Source organism: Buceros rhinoceros, unplaced genomic scaffold (genome assembly GCF_000710305.1).
Source record: "Buceros rhinoceros silvestris isolate BGI_N320 unplaced genomic scaffold, ASM71030v1 scaffold3974, whole genome shotgun sequence".
Lineage (NCBI taxonomy): Eukaryota > Metazoa > Chordata > Aves > Bucerotiformes > Bucerotidae > Buceros > Buceros rhinoceros.
This window is the reverse complement of record NW_010409885.1, coordinates 127545-148586: the sequence shown is the minus strand read 5'-3', so window position 1 is coordinate 148586 and position 21042 is coordinate 127545. Positions and strand designations below refer to the sequence as shown.

Here is a 21042-nt window from a genome sequence, read left to right as displayed (position 1 = left end):
AGAGAGGGGAAGCGCAGGAACAGCAAGCAGTGTGTTGGGATTATGCCTAGTCAGTCAAGCAGTGGTCCTGTCCTTTATATTTTAGTCCCTCTTCCATTCTCCGAACCATTTCTGCCCCTTGTTTTACTCTCCTCTGCTCAAAAGTGGTGCTGGGAAGTAACGAGAGAGCGTTCGTCCCCACGCTCGTTACCACAGGAATGTTAACCTTTACACTGAATGAGAGCAGGGACTCCCCTTTAATGGTGAAGTATGTTGAAATCTTTAACAGAAACGCCTGTGTGGTTGCAACATGTTTGTAGTGGCTTCTCGGTCTCGTCTGATCAACAGCTGGTGCAGAACTCCAAAGAGATGGGAAGAGGCCGGTTAGCAGAAAAGAGGTTTCGGAGGGAGCTCTTGGGTCAGACAATACAGAGATGCACAAAGTGTGAACCCAGGAGACGAAATTTCTAAAATCAGTCTAACTTGATGCTGTAGTCAGACACATCCTGTCTCGCGCCAGACAGATACGCTGTGTTCTTGCATTTTCTCCAAACATTATTACACATTAAAAACTATCTGCATAAAATTTCTCTAGATGAGATTTCTCATCTGCACAGGGTGTAGAAAAGTTGCATGTACTCTGTGCTACATACGGCTTTTTCTGATCCGTGAGTGACATTCCTGACATTTTAGGGGTTTTTAAAAATTAAAGTGCCAACTGGCAGAGCATAATTAGACTTTGCTTCTTTGTAGTGGCTGATAGGGATACCCACCCTGCTTCATTTCATACCAACTTCTGTTTCTTCCCCATATAGACTTGCTACAAGACAGGTGGCACATAAACACTTATGTCAAAAATGTGTCTTAGGAAACTGAGATCACGGAAAAACTCTTATGTGCCAAATACATTGTTTAGAAACTGTTTAGTGCTTCGTTGTGTGGGATTCCATTCAAATGTTCCTTGTTTGGTGTCCCACCACCACCTTTTGGACCTCAAGTGGCTGAGGGAGGTAGGAAGGCATTTGTGAGAATTTTTCTTCACTGGAGACACTGAAGAAATGATGTTGATGTTGATAACAAGGTTAGCCAACAGATTTCCTTTGGTGGTTGCACATCAGCAATTAGCCAAGAAAACTGACTTATTACAAGACTTAATTATGAAAATCTCAGTTACAGCTTTTTTCTTTTTTTTTTAATGCAGTTCTCAGAAAACAAAAGGAAGTGGAATATGGATAAAAACTTTTGCCTACTTTTGCAGGCATTCACCAAAAATGATTCTGCTTTGTTTCAGACATTTCTGGGGTTCTAACTTGGGTGGATGCATCTCCCACCTCAGTGGGATTAGCCGCACACTCCACTTTAGTCACTCTCTCTGAAACAAGGAAGCTCAGGGTTGTTTTTTTTTCACACAGATGATTTTCAAAGTCTGTTCTTAATTGCATCAATTCATGGTGAAAACATGGTGGAACCTGCTTTGATATGCCTAAAGAGAAGGAACTGCACCCTGTAGCCTTGACATTCTGGAGGTAGGGAGAGGGCAGAGCTGCTGATTTTCTTGCCAAGACTGAGCAATCCTAGGGGCATCAGGAGTGAGAAGAGTCGAGGTCAGGGACAGAGCCTTGCAGCACCCTGTGTCATGGGTGCAGCTAAGCCCTTAACCCAGCTTTATGCAGAACTAGAGTGGCAGATTGCTCCAGGCTGTTCCCAAGGAAGGTGCCGTGTGAGGGCTCGTTCTCGGCAATCTCTGCATTGTTTCTCGGGAAGTGCTGAGGTGGGCTGGCCATGGCCCATGACCAAGCCAGCAGTGACAGCTCTGCTTTACCCTCAGCGCTGCTCGCTTCTCCTGATGTTTTCTCTGCCACTGCAGGTTCTGAGACTGATTTCAGCCCCTCCATGGTCCTTCTGTTTCTTTTGCAGGAACTCATCACTGCTTGGTACATTGGGTTCCTGACACTCATCCTATCCTCGTTTCTTGTTTATCTGGTTGAAAAAGATGTTCCTGAAAAGGATGCTAACGGGGTGGAGATGAAGGAAGAGTTTGAAACCTATGCAGATGCACTATGGTGGGGGCTGGTAAGTGACTCCAAAAACTTACCTCCTTCTTAAATCTTCGTATCCAAGGAGAGATGAAGCATGGATGTTAAGGATTACAGAAGTGCTGCTGAATTTGGGTGAGGAACATTTTACTGGTATAACATTACCGAAGTAGGGATGCCTCTAGAGCCAGTTAACAGAACTTATATCCCTGTCGATTTTTGGTCAAAGGCCTTTAGGTGCTTAAACCCGTTTCAGAAATTAGTCTGTGCTCGTGGCTTCTGGGAAACCTGTCTTTTGGAGGACCGTCTCTCTGGCCGTAACTGATTAGTGGTGTCTATACCTATGGGCCACCTAGCTCCGATGACAGCAGTATCCTGCCAGTGAGAGCTCAGAGTTTTGACATCCCTCAGAAGATGTCAAAACCACAGCTGGCCAAACTGGGAGGGGCTCTCAACTCTCTTGAGGGACAAGAGGCCTTGCAGAGGGACCTACATAGATTGGAGTACTGGGCAGTGATTAGTGGGATGAAATTTAACAAGTCCAAAATGTTTCTGGAAAGGGTAACTCATTGTTTCTTTTGTGTCTTACACGCGTTTCTCAAGAAATGCTCAGGGAATGCCGTTGGTGCCAGGATACTGGGCAAGAGGGACCTTTGATACATCTGTTCTTGTCTCTTCTGATGAAGAGAGGGGTGTCGTTTTGCACCACTGTTTATTTGATCACAAAATATTCGTGACACCTAGTAGACATAATTCATGTTGCTTTGCTACCAGTAGTTAGAGGAGACTATAACGTGCTGCAACTAAAATTCAGCTCATGTCTCGTAACAGGTCCCTCACGTAGGCATGCCAACTGTTCCTGCAAGGTCCCTTTACCTCCTGCACTTTATGTCTCATAACAGCCTCTCATCTCTCAAAACCAAAACCTTGTTGTACTTAGTGTTGTTCAAAACTTTCAAGGGTGAAAATTTCCCTTCTTCAGTAAGTATTTTTTTACTTACTGCAGTTCACTCATAAATGGCAAGATACCTCCCCACCATTGTTAATCAAAACATCCCAAGTGTTGCACAGAACTCCTGGATATTTTCATATCCTTACATGTCCAGGACATGTAGGTAGAGTCTCACTGGTGAGAAAAGGTATGTAGCTGGAAATTAGCAGTTGTGCAGGAAAGGAGTAAGTTTTCCCAAAGTCATCTTTGTTTTACAGAGACTGAGACTGCAGGGAGAGGTAGCCCTGGTTGCTTGTTAAAGCTCTTCAAGCTGTAGTCTGGCAAATCCCGTTCCTAACTGTGCACTGGCGGTGCGCAGGAGACTCTCTCTGCGTGCAGCGTCACGTGGAGTTCCCTTTCAGCACATGCATCCTGGCGAGGCAGGTGTGTTACGACTGCATTCGTTCTCCCTGGCGCAATGCCTGTGGACTATGACGTCATTAAAAAATTTGGTCGGCCCATCGTCAAGACCCTACTTTGAGAAGCTGTGCATGAGCACCTGTAGAGCTGTTATGCAGGTTTTATGGTGACATTTAAAACAAAGCTGTTGGGTTTTTTTTTTCCTTAATGGAAGTCCTGGTCATTCTGCCCACAGATCACCCTCGCTACGATTGGTTATGGTGACAAGACCCCCAAAACATGGGAGGGACGGCTGATTGCAGCTACATTCTCTCTGATTGGAGTGTCTTTCTTTGCTCTTCCTGCAGTAAGTACCTTCCCACCCGCCTCTGTTAGCCACAGCCCAGTGCTGTGCACTTGAAAAAGGAGGTAAAGTGATCAGAACTGCCAGTGGTATCAAAATCCCTTGTAAAGAAGTTATTTAGGCATTTGAGCTGGTGTGTATCAATAAATCAAACTCCTTTCTTCCCAACTTCACATAGAGCCTATTGGGAACAATATGTCACCCCAATACTCCTCGAACCATGTGTGGGCATTGTCTGAGACAGTGCTCGGTGGTACAGGACAAAATTAATGCAGCAGATGAACAGTCTGGGAAATCATAGGGCAGTTCACGAGCCTGTACCCTGGCCTGGGGTCAGTTTACTGCTGCTAACATAGCCACACAAGAGGCATTTTGAAAGGATCTGGGGCCTGTTGTTTTAATAATTTGAGCTGGGCCCATTTTACCTGGCTCTGAACACTTGCAAGTTACAGATTTACATCTGAGGGATCATTACAGACCGCTGGTCATCCTTCATAACCAGTGCGGCTCTGCAGAGCATTTCATCTCGCCTTTTTCCCTCTCTTCCTAGAGGAGATCTCTGACACCACCACGGGAGTGCTGTTTCTACCCACTAAGATTAAAGGCGATTTAGATAGTAGGTGACAGTACAAGTATTTTTGATGTAGCCAGGTGAATCCTCCTCTGGCTACTTAAGGAATTATCTCTAAATTGCTTTTGAAAGTACATTTGTTCTCCTGTATTACATGGGATAAATTTTTGCCTTGTCGGTGAAGTCCTCAGGTAGGAATGAGGCGAGATCTGGGTGCGATGAGTGAATAGCAACAGAAAACATCCCAAGTCCAGATGTTAGGATATTTTTTCCTTTAGATCAAGACTTGAAAAGAATTTCACAGAGGATGGGAAGTCCCACACACCCAAACCCAGAGTATTGTTAGCATAGCTCTTCTGTCACACAAGCATGGTTTCACTCTACTCTGAGTAGAAGGTGATACACCACTTGGACACCTTCAGCTTGGAAAGAAGTAAACATTCAGGAAGCCTGTTGAGGACCTTAAAATGATCTGGTGTGGCCTGTGGTCCTTGAGAGGATCATGACAACCTTGTGTCTCATGAGCAGAGCAGCCGGAAAGACATGCTGTACCACACAACCAAGAAAGAAATGTCTAAAACATTGCATCACTCTATGCTTTTAGGGCATCTTGGGCTCAGGACTGGCACTGAAGGTCCAGGAACAACATCGACAAAAGCATTTTGAGAAAAGAAGAAAGCCGGCAGCTGAACTCATCCAGGTTTGCACCTACGTATACCCTCCGCGAAAAAGTGTTGCGTGTGTAGATTGCTGCGTCATGGTAACAAGGGCCACTGCTTCCCCCCGCCCGAATTCTCATTGCCCGTTGCAGGAGGTGAGAAGCTGCGTTTGTAAAGGAGCCCGTTTTTTCGCATCAAGCTAAATAATGCAGGGGTCCTTGCAGTTGTTGAGGAAATCTTTCAATTCCCAGAATATCCTTCAGAAGAATAGTGTCTTCAGAAGAAAGGGTCTCGTCTCCTAGCTTCTGGAAACCGATCACCTTCATCATCACGCATCAGTGCCACAAAATTACAGAAAACAAGCTGTCAAAACCACATTCTTTGCAAAATCCAAGTTTTGCCAGTTCCCTTGAGAGAGTGTTTTTAAGTGCAAACAAAGTTGTAGTGTTCCTGATGCGAGAACACCAACAGGGGAACACACAATAGGCAGCGACTGTTTCAATCAAGGCAAATGACATAAGTAGTGTGTGTGGTTTGCAAAAACTGGAACACACCCTGGATCTTCTGTTATGTCACTGAACAATCGGAGGATTCGGTGGGAAGAGACTCCTTAGCTCACTTGGACTTCAGCTGCAGCCTTTGTTACAAATTCAGCTTAAAATTACAAATCTGAGGGCTGACAAATTTGAGAGGAGTTACTCTCTGTAGGTGTGGAGCACACCCTGACGGCAGTGAAGTAAATGGCAGCATTTCCCCAGAGGGACAGAGAAGGTTTCTGTGGTATCAGATGGAAGCACTGGTGCTCAGGACTGCTCAGGATCACACCAGTCCTCAGGAGAAACACGCTGAGTGGCACATGATGCTGTTCTCATTAAAAATACTCCTTAGCAAACAGAAGGGGCTGCAGGAATGAGTTGCGAATTGAATTCACCTTTTAAATTAAAGCATCTCCACTTAGCAAGTAGCTAATTTCGCTACGGAAATTTTTAGGAGTGCGCTGAGAGAACTTTGATTGGAGCTAAATGCTGAAATAGAACATTGCTCAGCAAAATTTCCTCTGATGGTACCTTAGATAGGAAACTAGCTTAAGCACTGCCAGGAATACTGGACAAGTCCAGCAGTGCTTGAAGCTCTGTAGAGAGGAAAATAAGAACATTTTAGTCAAATGCAGTGTCTTGATAATGTTGGTGCTTCTCTCCACGTCCTGTTGCCTTTAACGGTCCTCCCAGATCATAATCCAATGTCAATAATGTTGCCATATCGTGACACTCATTTGGTATGGTTGATTATTAATTGATTTCCAGATCAGTCACCCAGGTGCATCGGTATGTTCTTTGAAACAGTCTGTCTGGCTGCTGTCAGCCTGGGAATAGCTTTACCTGCAGTAATTAGTTGCTCTCCCTTGCGATTCAGGCTGCCTGGAGATACTATGCTACTAACCCCAACAGGATTGATCTAGTTGCTACCTGGAGGTTTTATGAATCAATTGTATCATTTCCATTTTTCAGGTAAGTGCATTGTCCACCTCTCCATGATCGTTTTCCATGAAGTACAAGTCAGGACACGTAGACTTCATATATATAGCAGTGAGGCTTTTGTAGTAACAGGTAGTTTCCATTTGACTTCTTGGCTGAGAATGAAAGCCATGCTTTTGGCTTCTGGATCCATTTCTTCTGATGGGATGCATCAGAAGATAATCCTGATAAATCCATCAGTGGCTCTCGTCTTGGTGTTAAGCAACGGAGAAGGGTGCCTCACCGTCAGCTTCCATTTGTAGGACTCTGGAGTTTATTGTCCTGGAAATCTCAATTTTTGCTCCTCTGATTCTAATCCTGATAAAGTTTTAGCCCTGGATTTCAGAGACACCTTCACTTCTCACACCCTCTATGATGTGTTTGTGTATTTTGAGATATGGACTACGCTTGAAATTCTTAGTTTTCATTCTTTAACTCAAGTGGCTGAGAACTGTGGTGTTCTCAGAGGTGGCCGTGGCATGTGAACATAATTTAAGCTCTTTAAATGCTTGTCTTTTGGCAACAGCAGTTGCTCAAGGGGATAATTAAGTTGAGGACAGCCAAAGCACATTTAGAACTGTCTCTCACTGAAACTATTAACTGAAGTTCACAAGAAATCTTTTCTGGGGAGTTGGGGTCATGGTTTTATTTTCATCACCACTTCGGAGTTCAGCAGAAAGCATTCCATACGTAAAGACATTCGGATTTAATGGATGCTTATATGGTTATGGATGTGTCTAATCCTTGCTTTTCTTGCCTGTCAATCGGGCACCTTTCTCACCTTGAGGTCTTAACATTTCAAGATGAAAGCCAAGACTTTTAGCTATAGGCTATCAGCTGCTAATAATGGGTACTACTTGTCTGAGTTTATGCTCTAAGCTTTCATTCTGTTATGCCTCATTGTGAAAAAAATTGCCCTAAAACTACTGCTCAGCTCAAAGAGGGGCCTCCAAAGGAAGTTGTGCTCCCTGTGCTAATGCTGCAGCCTCAGCTGTTGCTCAAAACTGACTTGAAGAAACATTTCAGGCTCCTGCCTTCACAAAGGGTGAATTACAAATACTAACGCTTCCTTTCTTTTGTTCTTCTCACATACGTCAAAAAGGAAATCTCTAAGAAAAGAACACCACCAGTGTTTAATTAAGGCTCGGTGCATTTCTTTCCTTTTCTTTATTCCTTCTCACTACCTAGTCCCACACTATCTGTTACAGAGTAATTTATAGAGAGTTTCTTGACCTCAGGTTTTGTTCAGAGAGTAATTCTCAGGCTTGCCTGGAGTTTAGACTCATTGCTGTGACTTCAAGATTGTTCATTGTATGTAGATTCTTCTGTGATTCAAATGCGACCTGAAACTGAGTAGGTGTTTTGCAAATAAGGTCCTGGCAGAGAGGGCAAGGCTGCTCTCTTCTCACCAAGCCTGCATTACCAGCCTGAGCAGCACAGACTGGTCCCAGGAACCTGCATCACTTTACTTTATGGCTAGTTGAAATCGCAGCTTTTGTTCTGCTGTCAGTTGTGGTCGCAGAACAGAGGAGGTGTCAAGTGTTAACAATAGATTAGCAATTTATGTTTGAAAACTCTGTTGAATTTATTATGTAACGCTTCTTTCCTTGCTTTCTTGTAATGCTTCCTCTCTTCGATAAAAGGAAAGAGCAGCTGGACGGTACTGCCAGGTACGTAGCTGCCATTGTTATAGCCTTGTTTTAACAGTTACTGGAGGATGCAGGTTAAATGGTTCTTTGTGGATCCATGAGCTGTTAACCCAGACATGCTACTAACACCACAGGTAGTCATTGAAAATGATTAACCAATCCATTCCTAATTGCTTGCTTTTTTCCCAATTTAACAACACAGCTAAAATGCTAATCGTACAAATGCCGTGCTGCTTGTTGGTTGTCTGTGAACAGCTTTATTGTTTGTTATGATTAATCATGGTCTGTATTTCTCCTGATCCATGCCATAGAGCCAGGCTTTAGCATCCAGGTTGTGCTGGGGTGAATTGAAAGTTTTGCTTCATGTTATTGCTCAACAGTGCAGCACAGAGCAGTGTTGTGGTGTAAAGGATCAGGTCTCTGTTGATTTACAATGTGCAAAGATTTTTGATGATAGCTACTAAGATGGATGGCTAAAATGGATCATCAGGATAGTCAATCTCTCTGGCAGTACTAAAAAAGCTATGTTAGGTCTGAGACCTTGGTCCCACCCCTGCTGAAAGCTCCCAGTCACTTTGAAGAATTTACAAGCAAAGAGAATGAGGGAATCATTGATTCTAATACCGGTCAGTCACTGAAAACTACAGCAGGGTAGTCATTGTCGGTCCACCTGCAAGGTCCCGTATGGAAATGATATATTTATAACCCCCTCCAGCTAAGCTGCAGGTTCAAAGGCACATAAAATAATTCAACCGTTTAGGTCAACAATGTGAAATACTTAATGCTAAGCTGCTCTCAGTGGATCACCCACAATGAAAGTCAACAGCAGTTAAAGGATAAAGAGTTCCACAGGCTGGTGCTGAAGCTATTTCCATTTGCATCCCTGTTTAGAGGGCAGAGAAAAAGAGCAAGAATTGTAGCAAAATGTAAAAACCGTTAGTCAAAGGTCAGGCCTGGGCTCCAGTCCCTGGCCAGATGAAAATTTATCTTTTTCTTTTTGTATTTTAAATATTCCCCACAACACATGACAGCTCCAGTATAGGAAGTTGAAATAACAGGTTCACACTTGCTGTTCTCCTATAAATTTTGGGGGTTCAATTCTTCTTTAACAGAAAAGAAAAACCTATCCCAAGTTTCCTTACGATACAGGCAAGTGGTGTAGTACCAAATTATTGGGAAAAGATGACTTTCCCCTCCTGCCACCATCATCATGAGCTACCCTGCTCCTCTTCAGAATCTGCCTGGATGGAGGCACCGGTTTGTGAGCTCTCCTGAGCCTTGAGGACTACACATCCACGGCACCACCCAGGCTAAGCAGCCATGAGCAAGCTCAGTTGATTAATACAGATGTCTGGAGATTTTAACCATCTCCAGTGTCTGCAGCAGCTGAATTTTGGCCTTTAGCATGTAGGAGAGAGCTTAGGAGCTGAAATCCTTTTGATTATGTAACATACTCTGACTTAGACAGAGCAGCAGAGTAAAATTAGGGAAGTGAATGACTGCTGCAGTTTGCTGTCAGTCATGGCCCCCCTAGAGAAGCTGCTGCACCTGCAGTGACAGCACACTTTGTGGAGTAGCTTCTGATTTACTGTATCGGTAGAAGACAACATTTTATGCTGAAGTACCGGATTAAAAACAAGAAAGTATGATTTAAGGCTCAAAATATTTAAAACTATAATCCCAAGGTCCTTCATTCTAGCTAGGTATGTCTTGCTTTTATGTCATTACATATGTAATAATCTTCAGCAAAATCATCAGTAAACCTACACTGGAGCTTTCCCGTTATCAGGAATGTGGTTATTGAAATAAGTGTTCAATGAGAGGGATTGGAGACCTTCCAGGTAAGCAGAAAAATTATGGTACTTGTGGGAGCATCCACTGACTTAGTAGACGTGGGACTGCCATAAAATATGGTTGTTTTGACAGTCCCACCTCCCATCTCTCATAAAACTCTTATTTACAGACCAGATAATTAAAAAAAAAAAAAACCTCCTCTTCCTCCTGCAGTGATTTAGTACAGAAATTATAACTCTTACTCCACTGCAGTTTGAGTTTAAGGCTGTATTGAGATAAACGAGCAGTGAGGGAGCGCAGACCTGCTGGAGGGAAGAGCCCATAAGAGCACCCAATCTGCAGGCTCCTGCATCAGCTAAGGACTTAATGGGAAGGCTGCAGTAATAAACTGCATTGTCTGAACAGTGGTTGATAAAGGAGAGAGAAGGATTGGTCCAGAGCTTTCCCAGAAAAGTCAGAAAACCCAACTAGTCCATAAACTAAAAATGAGGCCTGAGTGCGTGGAAGTTTGAGGCTGTGTTGTGCCTGCAGAGGCAGGGTTTCTACCCGTGTGAAAGCTCTTTAGCAATTCCTCGGCAGTAGAGGTGGACTCTGAGACAGACCCTTCCAGCACCTCTCCTTGGAAGCAGGAGCTGACACCATGACAGAGCCACAGCTAGGTGCAGCTCCTTGTTCTCAGACCACTTGGGAAACACACAGGTGAGACAACCGAGTGGGAGAGTCTGTCTGAGCAGCTGGATCCCCAGGCAAGGCTGCAGGGAAGGGCCAGTGACAGCAGAGAGCCGGTTAAAGTTCGGCAGGAGCCCGGGGCTTTATTGAAGCTCCCTTTGAACTGTGAAGGCGTGAGGTATGGTGAAAAGCTCCCGGGACTAACCTTTGGGCCAGACAGTAGGCTGGGTCCTGGCAGCGGTGAAGGGGAGTGGTACGTGTGATGCTGCTCAGTCAAGAGCAGCATTTTCCCTACGTACCCTGTAGAGTCGCCCAAACCGGGAGGAACTGCGGCTGTTCGCTGCTGGCTAGAGGGGAGTTTACTGACGTCATGCCAGAGGTGCCACTAGGTTTTTCTTTCTTAATTGATTTCTAAACCTGCCAGACCATGAAATCTCGGATAGAATTGCTCTTCTATTGCAAAGCAATAGGGGGAAGATTTGTGAGAGAGAGATATAAATGCTCGTTTCTGCTGGAGTGCAGCAAAACACTCAGCAAAGGTTTGGGTGCCTGACCTACCTTTGAGATGGGCCTTTGCTTGATGGACGTATTGCTTACTTTGAACCAACTTTTTGTGTTTGAGGAATGAATTGTGGGCTGGATTTTTCAGTGTGGTTGTTAGCAGCTGTTCCACTGATTTTGACTAGTGTCGAAACTTCGACACTCAAATGTACAGGCACTTTAGTGGAGGATTTTGAACTTTCTCCTTGGGTCTTGCTCCTAATGAGCATTGCCCAACTGTAGAACTGGACATCAGGAGAGCGTGTTCATTCCTAGATCTATTATTATGTGATTGCAGAAAAGTCATTTATCCCCCTTTCCTTATCTCGAGAAAATAAATAATATTTATCTGTCTTTGGAAGGTTAATTTGATTTTTTTAAGTGGCAAAATCAGTACTAGTCCTTCCCATTATGTGAGTATGAAAGAATGAATATAATATGTTGCACTTCTGTATTGTCAGTAGTAACAGCTTAATGAAAATAAAATCCTAGTTTGAAGGTGGAACATGTCCCTGTCAGCGTTTCTTCTTAACACATGTGCCCAAAACAGAAGGAGAAAAAAGCCTCTCTGATCTGCACACTACATTAACTACGAATGAAAGGCTGTTCCCATTCTTTTACACAGAGCTTTTCATGGGTAATCATTAACGTCTCATCTTAACAACTTTTCTTCACTTTACAGTAATGTCATGTTTAGTAGGGAGTCATTCTTTGGATCAAGCCTCACAAGAAAACTTAGGTATATACATTCAAGTAACAATTGAGCCGTACCCTTTTCTTATTTCTTGCATGCAATTCTCTGCCTGCACTTTCTGTTTTTACTACAGTAGTTCATCTAACCACCATAAAAAAGTAAGGGGCGATAAGACTGAGAAGCTATTTTGGCATAATAAGAAAGTTGCATGACCTTGCAGATAGCTCATTGTTCTGCTGTTCAGAAAATGTGGGACTTAATCCTGGCTCTGCCAATGGTCTGCTTACAAACAAGTGCTTTTCTCTGTTTCTGTAGAATGGGAATGATACTAACCTACTCTGCAAATCATTTAGAAATTTGCTGTAAGAAAAATATACTGTAAGAATTAAATATCATTCTTTATGCAGTCCCAACCCTACCAACACAATTTCATGCAAGTTACTTCGCCTTTGAGTTCAGTGGAACAATATCTTTGCACGTGTATTTGCAGGTTCTGGTTCAGCAAATGGAAAACAAGTGGATGCTTTCGATCATCTGATTAAAATTAGTGACATGCTTAAATATCTTGCTGAACTGTGACCTAAGATGCAAGACAAGAACTTTATCTTCCTGCGAAGACATAGAAATAATTTGTGAAATTTCAGGAATCTGAAAGACACATCATTGGAAATAATAATATTTTGACTAAATTGTCAGGGAATTCATTCTAGCCCGTACAAACATCTTGCTGTCATTCAGCTTTAGCTCATTGTTCTCATTCTCACTTCATTCCACAACCATGAAATCATCAACACACAACTCAGCTTTTCTAGCCTAAGCTCTTCAACTTCTGGAGAGCTGCTGGTGAAGCACTCAATTTTTTCATTGGATCTTGGCTCATTCAAACTAGTCAAGAGACATGGATTTTGCAGTTTGGTTTGCTTTCTAGTGTTTGACACACAGAGCTATGTCCACTGCCAAGTGAAGAGTGGGTCAACATCCATACGGTTTCTACCTACATTCTTATCTGCATCCATTGGTGAAAAATATCCGTCCTGTTTTCACAAAGAATTGGATTTGGATTATTCTCCCCATGTGACATTGATTATTTTTACCCATTTACAATCACTCTAGAAAGTGTGGATGAGAGGAGGGGCTAAGCAAAGGCCCTTAGTGTGGCTAAGGGCTCTTTCTCTTTCTGAGGGGCATCAAAGTTGAGCCAAGTTAGGAATTGTGTTCAGGTTTCTGGGCAAATAATCTGGATGGTAGGTGAGTTTGGATTTTGTGTCACACGTACGCTTACATACCAGTGAGGACATACACTGCCAAACAGTGTGGAAATTGGTTGGCTAAAAGGGGATGTTTCCTCCTCAGAAACCTGCAGGCTTAGACGTCAAGATTTAGGTTGCAAAGTGGCTTTAGAAATTAAGACATTTGGTGTCAAGAAGTTGCAGTCAATTGTTTTGAGATTGAACGTTTTTGTGAGATCATCTCTATAGAAAAGAATGTTACTCGATCAAAGGAAAAGCTGATTGGCCAGAGTTCAGAAGTACCTTGTAAGTGCAGAATACTGGTTGTTATATATTAAAAAAACCTCGCGGACTTTCTGAGATCAGCTGAACGTGTTCACCGTGGGATGCATGGCTGTCCTCGTAACTTTAGTTTTGTGCTGATTTCTATGGGGAATGTTTCAGAATACTCCTGGAAATCTCACTGAGAATGTTTGATTTTCCAATGCTAAGTTCACCCATGTAAGTACAGCTGATCACGTGCTACGATTTTGGAGTAAACATACTCGCCTTTTGCTTCCAGTTACTTGAGACCAACTAAATCTAGTGATTAGCTAAACTACAAGATAGATGGAAAAAATTCCTGGTTATGATTAGTCCTCGTTAGGTTAAAATGGTGAACACACGGAAGAGGGCTGTGCTTGATTCACTGTTAGCATTAATTCATTATTTTCCTTCTCATACATGTACCATTTGTTTATGAAACACCAATACTAGGCCAAGCACAGAGAGGAGAGTATCTGGCTTGCATGATGGGATGTAACTGCATTATTTCCTTGCATGACTGAACCTGAAAAAGCATTTCTAGTTCAGTGGTTCCCACTCTATTCTGAGCAAAGGTAAAACATCTGCTGCAGAAGCCAGCCATGTCTTGTATATCCAGCCAACAAACTGTTCTTTCACATGGTCCAAAATAATTCCCGCTGCTCTTGGGGAGCAAGAATCCGAGAGCTGAATTTTGCTTTAGGTAGGAAGCTTTCAAGCCAAAATGTCTGCTCTGCTTCTGCCTTCCTCCCTTTACGGTGGTCTGTTATCTACCACAGAGCTCAGGGGTTCTCACCCTGGGACTCCCATTTCAAAGACAAAGCTTTGGGGAGGGTTTTTACTCCGCCACAGGGGAGTGGATGCAGTAGCATACAGGGCCTGCAGTGGAGCATATCCAAACTAGTCAGCGAAACCACTCTGCACTTTCATCAGCAGGGCTGGGATGCATTTGAATCCCCCACTTCCTGGAACTGTGCTGGAAGTCAGGAGTCACATTTTGTGGAATGTAAGGAAGCCAAATGAAGTGGGACCACTGTCCCGAGGTGGGGCAAGAGTAGCTACTATCAGTTGGAATAGTCTGAAAGACAAGCAGCAGTACATGAACCGGGGGGTGGGAACCACTGTCCTAGCCACTCTCATGAAGGATGATGTGATCTGCGCATGCTTGATAGTCTGAGACTGAGCCATGCGCATGCTGGTTTAACGAAGGAGATTGTGTTGTGAGAACAAATGTTTCCAAAGTCTTTTTAAAAAGCACAATGAAAACAAAACCCCCAGCAGACCCAGATTTCATCCCTCGGAAATGAGAATAATTTTTTTTTTTTCTGATGACAGCTAGTCATTATCTGGAAAGAAGCTTGGGTTTTGTTTGGTTTGGTTTGGTTTGGTTGTTGTTAATATATATACTATATACTGTTGTAATTTTTCATGTGAATTTGATGAATTATTTTCTGATGATTCTACTGCTCTGGCTGCCTGGATATGAACACAATTGTCTATAATTGTAGTTTAAACATAACTGTCATGAATCTGAAAGTTACTTTACGGGTTAATCATCAGCATTCAGTAAATGAGAAAGGCTTCAGCTCAGGTAACTTCGACTAGAGACCTGCTTCTGAAATGACTTCTCATCTAGATCTTTTGTAGCCACTAACGAGATAAAAGTTCCCCCAGCTGTAAAGTCTCCCCAAAGTGACACGGAGCTGGACTGCGCTCTGTAGGCTGCTGACTTCCCGCTGGTTATGGAAAGGGGTCTAAGGAGTAATCTTAGACAGAACACGTAGTTTTTTAAACAGCCCAAGACAGAGCTGATGTGGTCTAGCTCCTGAACAGGAGATGCTACAGCAATAGTCCTGAGGCAAGAGTTCGTTCTTAAACTGACACTTACCAATGGGGAAAGTTGAGAAACTTCCTAGAAAGTGGAACAAATAACAAATGTGCAATTAACAAATACTGAAGCAGCAAAGTGAAGAAGTGTAACAAATATTTATGCCCTCTATCACCTAAGAAGATTTCAGAGCGTATATAAGCTGACATACTCACTAGCAAATTCCTTCTGTGCTGCCCTTTTCAGTGGTATCAGTAATTGCCTTTAGGTGGTTACAGTCGTCAGGCCCTCTGAAGAGTTACTGATGCTGAGAAGGTGGCAGGTAGATGCAGTCCTACAGCAGGTAGCTGGGTGACATCACTGAAGGTCACATGTCTTTGGTCAGTAAATCTGCAAGAGGACAGTGCAAGGCATCATCAGAGGAACAAAATACGTGACTCCACCATTATTTGTAGAGGCCAACTCAATTTCTAGAATAGTGAGAGGTGACTGAAAGTGAATGGTGGAGGAGAACCAGGTAGCCTGCCTGACCCCTGCCGTACCTGGTAGTTGCTTGGCAATGCCTTTCCAACGTTTTGCTGATAATTTGTTTGGTTCACAGCACACCTGACTTTCTTTTACTCCTGGCTGTGCACCCCTCTCCTGTGAGGGCAGGATGAGAGAATTGGGGTCATTCAGCCTGGAGAAGAGAAGGCTTGGGGACACCTTATAGCAGGCTTTCAGTACTTAAAGGAGACCTACAAGAAAGCTGAAGAGAAACTTGTTACAAGAGCACGTAGTGGTAGGACAAGGGATAAGGGCTTTAAACTGACAGAGGGTAGATTTAGACTAGATACAAGGAAGAAACTTTTCACTGTGAGAGTAGTGAGGCAGTGGCACAGGTTGCCCAGAGAAGCTACGGATGTCCCTTCCCTGGCAGGGTTCCAGGCCAGGTTGGATGGGGCTTTCAGCAGCCTGGTCCAGTGGAAGTGGGGTTGGCGCTAGATGATCTTTAAGGTCTCTTCCAACCCAAATCATTCCATGATTCTCTGAGTTATTAATTTAATAGTCTGACACAGAAGACCCAGCAGTTAAAGAAAGCTCTGAACAGGGAAGGCCAAGCATCCCTACATCCCAATATAACTGCCTAAGTGGTGGCGTTTCTCTTCTTAATATAAAATCCAGTGCTTCAGACATGCTATGGGAGCTGAAGCTCTGTGATACGTTACATGAAGAGGATAGCAAGACCCTCTGGTAATATTTTCAACATTGACACAAAAAATGCTCGTAAAAAGCAGTAAATTATCATCTGTGGAACTGAACTGTTGTTTACAAAGACGTTAATGTTTTACGGTAGCCCCAGCAGTGTCCTTGTGTACAAAACATTTATTTAGCCCATTATATATTTAAAGCATCGTGAAAATAAGTTAAAATTGTACAAAGGAGGAAAATGATTACTTTTGCTTATTTTGTAGCCAAAAGCTGGGTCTCTTGGATCGGGTTCGTGGTACCAATACTAAAGGAAAGCTATTTACCCCTCTGAATGTAGATGCCATTGAAGAAAGTCCTTCAAAAGAGCCTAAGAATGTTGTCTTGAATAATAAGGAGCGTTTTCGCACTGCATTCCGAATGAAAGCGTACGCTTTTTGGCAAAGCTCAGAAGGTAGCCCATCTGTGTTGATTTCTTTCTACCCGTCCCCTATTGTCCCCATTTTACTTTGTTCCTTTGCATCTTCTGTTGAAGGTTTGTGACTTTCTGGGCCGAGCGTGGCTGATCCCTGGTTTTACATATGGCACATTTGGGGAAGCCCCAGGAAGTGAATACAGGAGTCCAGGCAGCGTGGTGCTTGAAATAAGACAACGGCCCTCCATAACACCAGCAACCAATATGGCATAAAGCCAGTGGTGGAATCAACCTATCTGACCTGGAAAAAGAGACCATACTGGGCAATGAATCTATATCCTCCCCGCCAAAAGGTCACAGGGCACTTTTCCTCTCAGCTTCCCTGAGCACACATTTTTCTCTTCTTGACTATAGCATCTAAATGGTCTCTAAATGACAGTTTCCACTGTACTGTGCCCGCTGGCATCACTGTCTGTTGGGCTTACTACCATGGATGTGGTCGGGGTGTCCACACTGGCAGTGTGATTATGCTCTTCCATGAAGGTACATGAGCTCCAAGCAGTGCGAGTGGGAGGAGAACTTGGCGTGTAGCCTCTACACCTGTTTTAGCTTTACATAAAACAATTTTGGCAGCGATTTTCCATTATAAAAGCTTCTAAAAGTGGAAACTTCTAAATCCATTGGAAAGGGAGAAAAGTTCCCAATGTTTCAGAAATGCTGGAATCTGAGAGGAGAACCCTCAAATGATGTGTCTTACAGCTGTCCCACCAGAATTATGAAATCCCTCTCAAGAAGTGACCGGAGGAAGAGGAACCTGCAAGAGATGTTTCTTTACCAAATTACACTTGCTTTATGTGGTGCTTTAGTCCGTCACACCTCCCTCTGAGTATCGTGAGGGCAGACGCTCACACAGCTTTTGCTTTGCAGACGCTGGAACAGGGGAACCCATGGCAGAAGAGAGAGGCGACAGTAGTGACTTCCTTATGGAAGATATGATCCCCACGTTCAAGACAGCCATCCGAGCTGTCAGGTAAATGTCTCTGGTGCTCCTCGATGCTGTGCTTTGGCTTTGAATGCTTATGCTTCAGGAAATCATGTTACCATGGCACTATATGCTGATTCATTGATGCTGTTATTGCTTTTTTAACCATAGATTTGGTAATTCTAGATATATTGAAAATCACAAGACAGACCCTATTTAAAGTAGCATTTGAAAATATGCAGGAAGAAAAATGTTTTTTAGTAACATTGACGATGCCATTTTTGCAAGATACTCCACAAATATATTTATTGTAAAATAATGTTGTCTACAGTTGCTTGTTAAAAGATGCTGTAAATATAGTATCTTGCTCAATTCAGTGAATTTAGTATTTACGCAAAACTGCAATTTTCACTTACCGATAAAATCTGAGCTGACTGAACTCCTTTTCACAGTTGTACGAGTGTGCAATATACTTTTCAGCTGTCATCTTTTAATAGATGCTGCAGCAGTCTTCAGCTTTTGACACGTGTCACCTCTATTTTCATATCACAAGAGCTATTCCCTGTGGTTAGGGAAGGCTTGATAATGTGTTTAGCACATCAAGCGCATGTAATTCATTCACTGACACTCTGTGACGCCTCCACTCTGTTTTTCACTCTTTTCCCTTGAAAAATGCCCCCGTAGGAAAATACTCTGCTTTCATTACAATTGCTTTTTATTCCAGAAGTTGTGAAGTTTTGGACTAGGGAGCTACTACCTTGCAGGTGAAATACTGCAAGTCTGCTGTGCCCCCAAAATTGTCGTCTTAGAAAAGCTTCGAGGAGGGTGGTTAAAAGTATCCAATCATATATGTATATAACCTATATATATATATTATCTTGATTTTTGTTTTCCAGTCGGGTGCAGGAGAACCTGTCATTGACAACTCCAAGTTTTCTCAAGCCTGCTGAAAACCAAGCCCCACAGGCGTTGCTCATGTTACCCTTGACTGCTTCCCTCCCCCAGCAGTTCCATCACCCCTACCTCCTGCATGGTTTTCCTTTTTCCCCCCTCATACCTGCTTGCTTTCCTACACAGACCGTACATCTGTCCTCTTTTCCAGCCCCATCTCCATAAGACATGATATTGCGACTATTGCAAAACTTCCTTTCCCACATCCTGGCCAAATCTGATTGATTAATGCAATTTCCGAGCGTTGTTGGTTTTTTTCACCCAGACACTGAATGCTGATGGGAAATAATTCTTTCAGACAAAACCACTTTAATGTTTTTTCAGGGTCATGATCAAGGAGATTTTAAATTGAAATTGCCAACAGTGTGACTCCAATTTTTATTGATGAGGGGGTTTTTTAGTATAGTTTTGCTGTGAACATACACAGTTTGGCTAAAATAGGTGTAGGTATAACTTTGAAATCTTGAAAGATTTATAAGCATCGGAGTTAAAGAGTCAAAAATGATTAGAAAGGTGTAGTATAGTTACCTTTGCAAAATGAAGGTTTATGCAGATTTTTAAATGGTTAAAAACCCACCAACCTTGAATGAAAACCATTTCAGAATCTTAACACATGACAGCAGTCCCCAGTTCAGACCAGTAAGAACATGGAGACCCTACTGAGAAAGCAAACCCTCAGATCCCAAGCCTAAGACAGTCTGAAGAAACAAAATGCTTTTCATCCTTTACATTTAATAAAAACATCATCATCATCATCATTATTATTATTATTGTTATTATTATTGCTGCAACAGTTGTTATATTATACTGCTGTTTTTCAAGGACACTTCAGGCAGTTCTGACAGTTTTTCTTTTCTCCACAGCTTGAACTGCTGCTGACTTATTAACTTACCCATTTCTATCTAATTAACATCTTCTATCTGAAACTTCCCCAGGTGCAAAATGAAAACCAAGCAGAAAACGCTTCAGCACTGTATTTGCTATAAATTAGCTCGGTAAGAGGCTGAGGCATGAAAAGGCAGCTCCAGCTTCACAACTTCAAAATCTCCTGTGATCTGTGTTGTTCAAAACCCACTTCCACATACGGGTTTGTAGCTCGGAACTGTTTCCAGTTATCACTGCAGTGCTGAAAAAAACATTTTGTGCATATAATTGGTTTTAGCTTATTAGTTGTGAAAAGCCAACTATTACGTATTTACAAATGTCGTGTGGTATTAGAGATTCTCTGCTGATGTTTTCTTGCCACGGTTTGAAATAGCACACCCAGGTTCCAAATACCCAGAGTATTTATCAATTATTTAGTAAAACTGCATATTATCACTATGGAATTTATATTAAACATTAATGATTTTTCTGTTTATTATGCAGAATACTACAGTTTCGTCTCTACAAAAAAAAATTCAAGGAGACTTTGAGGCCTTATGATGTAAAGGATGTTATAGAGCAATACTCAGCAGGACATCTTGATATGCTTTCCAGGATAAAGTATCTTCAGGCAAGGTAAGAACCCTCTGGTCAGTAGGGAACATGGATAGCTGTGCTGGCATCGTTGGCCGATTTGCACACAAGGCCCCCCCAAAGCTACGTCTGTGCACAGAACAGCTGGTCAATAAGCATAAAGACGAGTGAGCAGCTAGCAGGGGTAACTGCAGCGAAGGGACCACTGGCTCGTTTAGAACAAGGAAGTCGGCTTAAAAAGTCCTGTGAATTTTCTTGACCGGTGCCTTGTTTGATGAGGGTCAAGTTTCTCCCTTATTACAGAGAATAAATAAAAGCCCTAGTTGCTCTGCATGAGGTTTTCTTCGGGCTGGGTTCTCTGCTGACCTGTGCCTGGCGAAACATCTCACCCAAGCGCAGAAGTCCATCAGCACGGAAGGTTTTACATCCCTTCACTCAGGTGTGAATTGACATTAATCCTTGCTTAGACCAGGAGCCTTCGTCTGAATCTCTGAATCTCTGTTACTCTCCCCCAAATTTTCTTCGCTGTGTTGAGTAGATCTCCACTGATGGTAATCAGACAAAAGCAGGGAGGTGAGCCCTGCTCCTTGTGTCTGCGAATAGCGAGATGCCCGGGGAGTTTGATGAGACATTGACTGATGGCCCAGCAGTGCTTAGGGAGTATCCGGCTGGTGTGATGAGGTTTGCCTTGAGCTTTTTGAAGCTCTGTGTTCAGAACTCTTCGGGGCACCATGCAACGCGCCTGCACGGATTGTCTGCTGACAGGCAGCTGCTCTGTGCACTAGCGCTGGCTGGTACCTGTTCAGTCTGGCGTCGGGGCTGCAGTAACTGAGTCTAGCTTCCACCGGAGCAGCCGGGTATGCCAAATGAAGGGATATACTGATACAGG

At 43.1% G+C, this 21042-nt stretch overlaps 1 protein-coding gene across 1 annotated transcript in view; it reads left to right on the top strand.

Moving 5' to 3' along the window:
• The window catches only part of KCNQ3 (potassium voltage-gated channel, KQT-like subfamily, member 3), a 29514-nt gene that overhangs the window by 4107 nt on the left and 4365 nt on the right, over positions 1-21042 (top strand). The window contains exons 4-11 of the mRNA XM_010135373.1: positions 1897-2052; positions 3602-3712; positions 4885-4980; positions 6353-6447; positions 8097-8123; positions 16614-16801; positions 17690-17792; positions 20064-20195. Of these exons, the coding sequence (XP_010133675.1) occupies positions 1897-2052; positions 3602-3712; positions 4885-4980; positions 6353-6447; positions 8097-8123; positions 16614-16801; positions 17690-17792; positions 20064-20195 (908 nt within the window). The remainder of the gene's footprint in view (positions 1-1896; positions 2053-3601; positions 3713-4884; positions 4981-6352; positions 6448-8096; positions 8124-16613; positions 16802-17689; positions 17793-20063; positions 20196-21042) is intronic.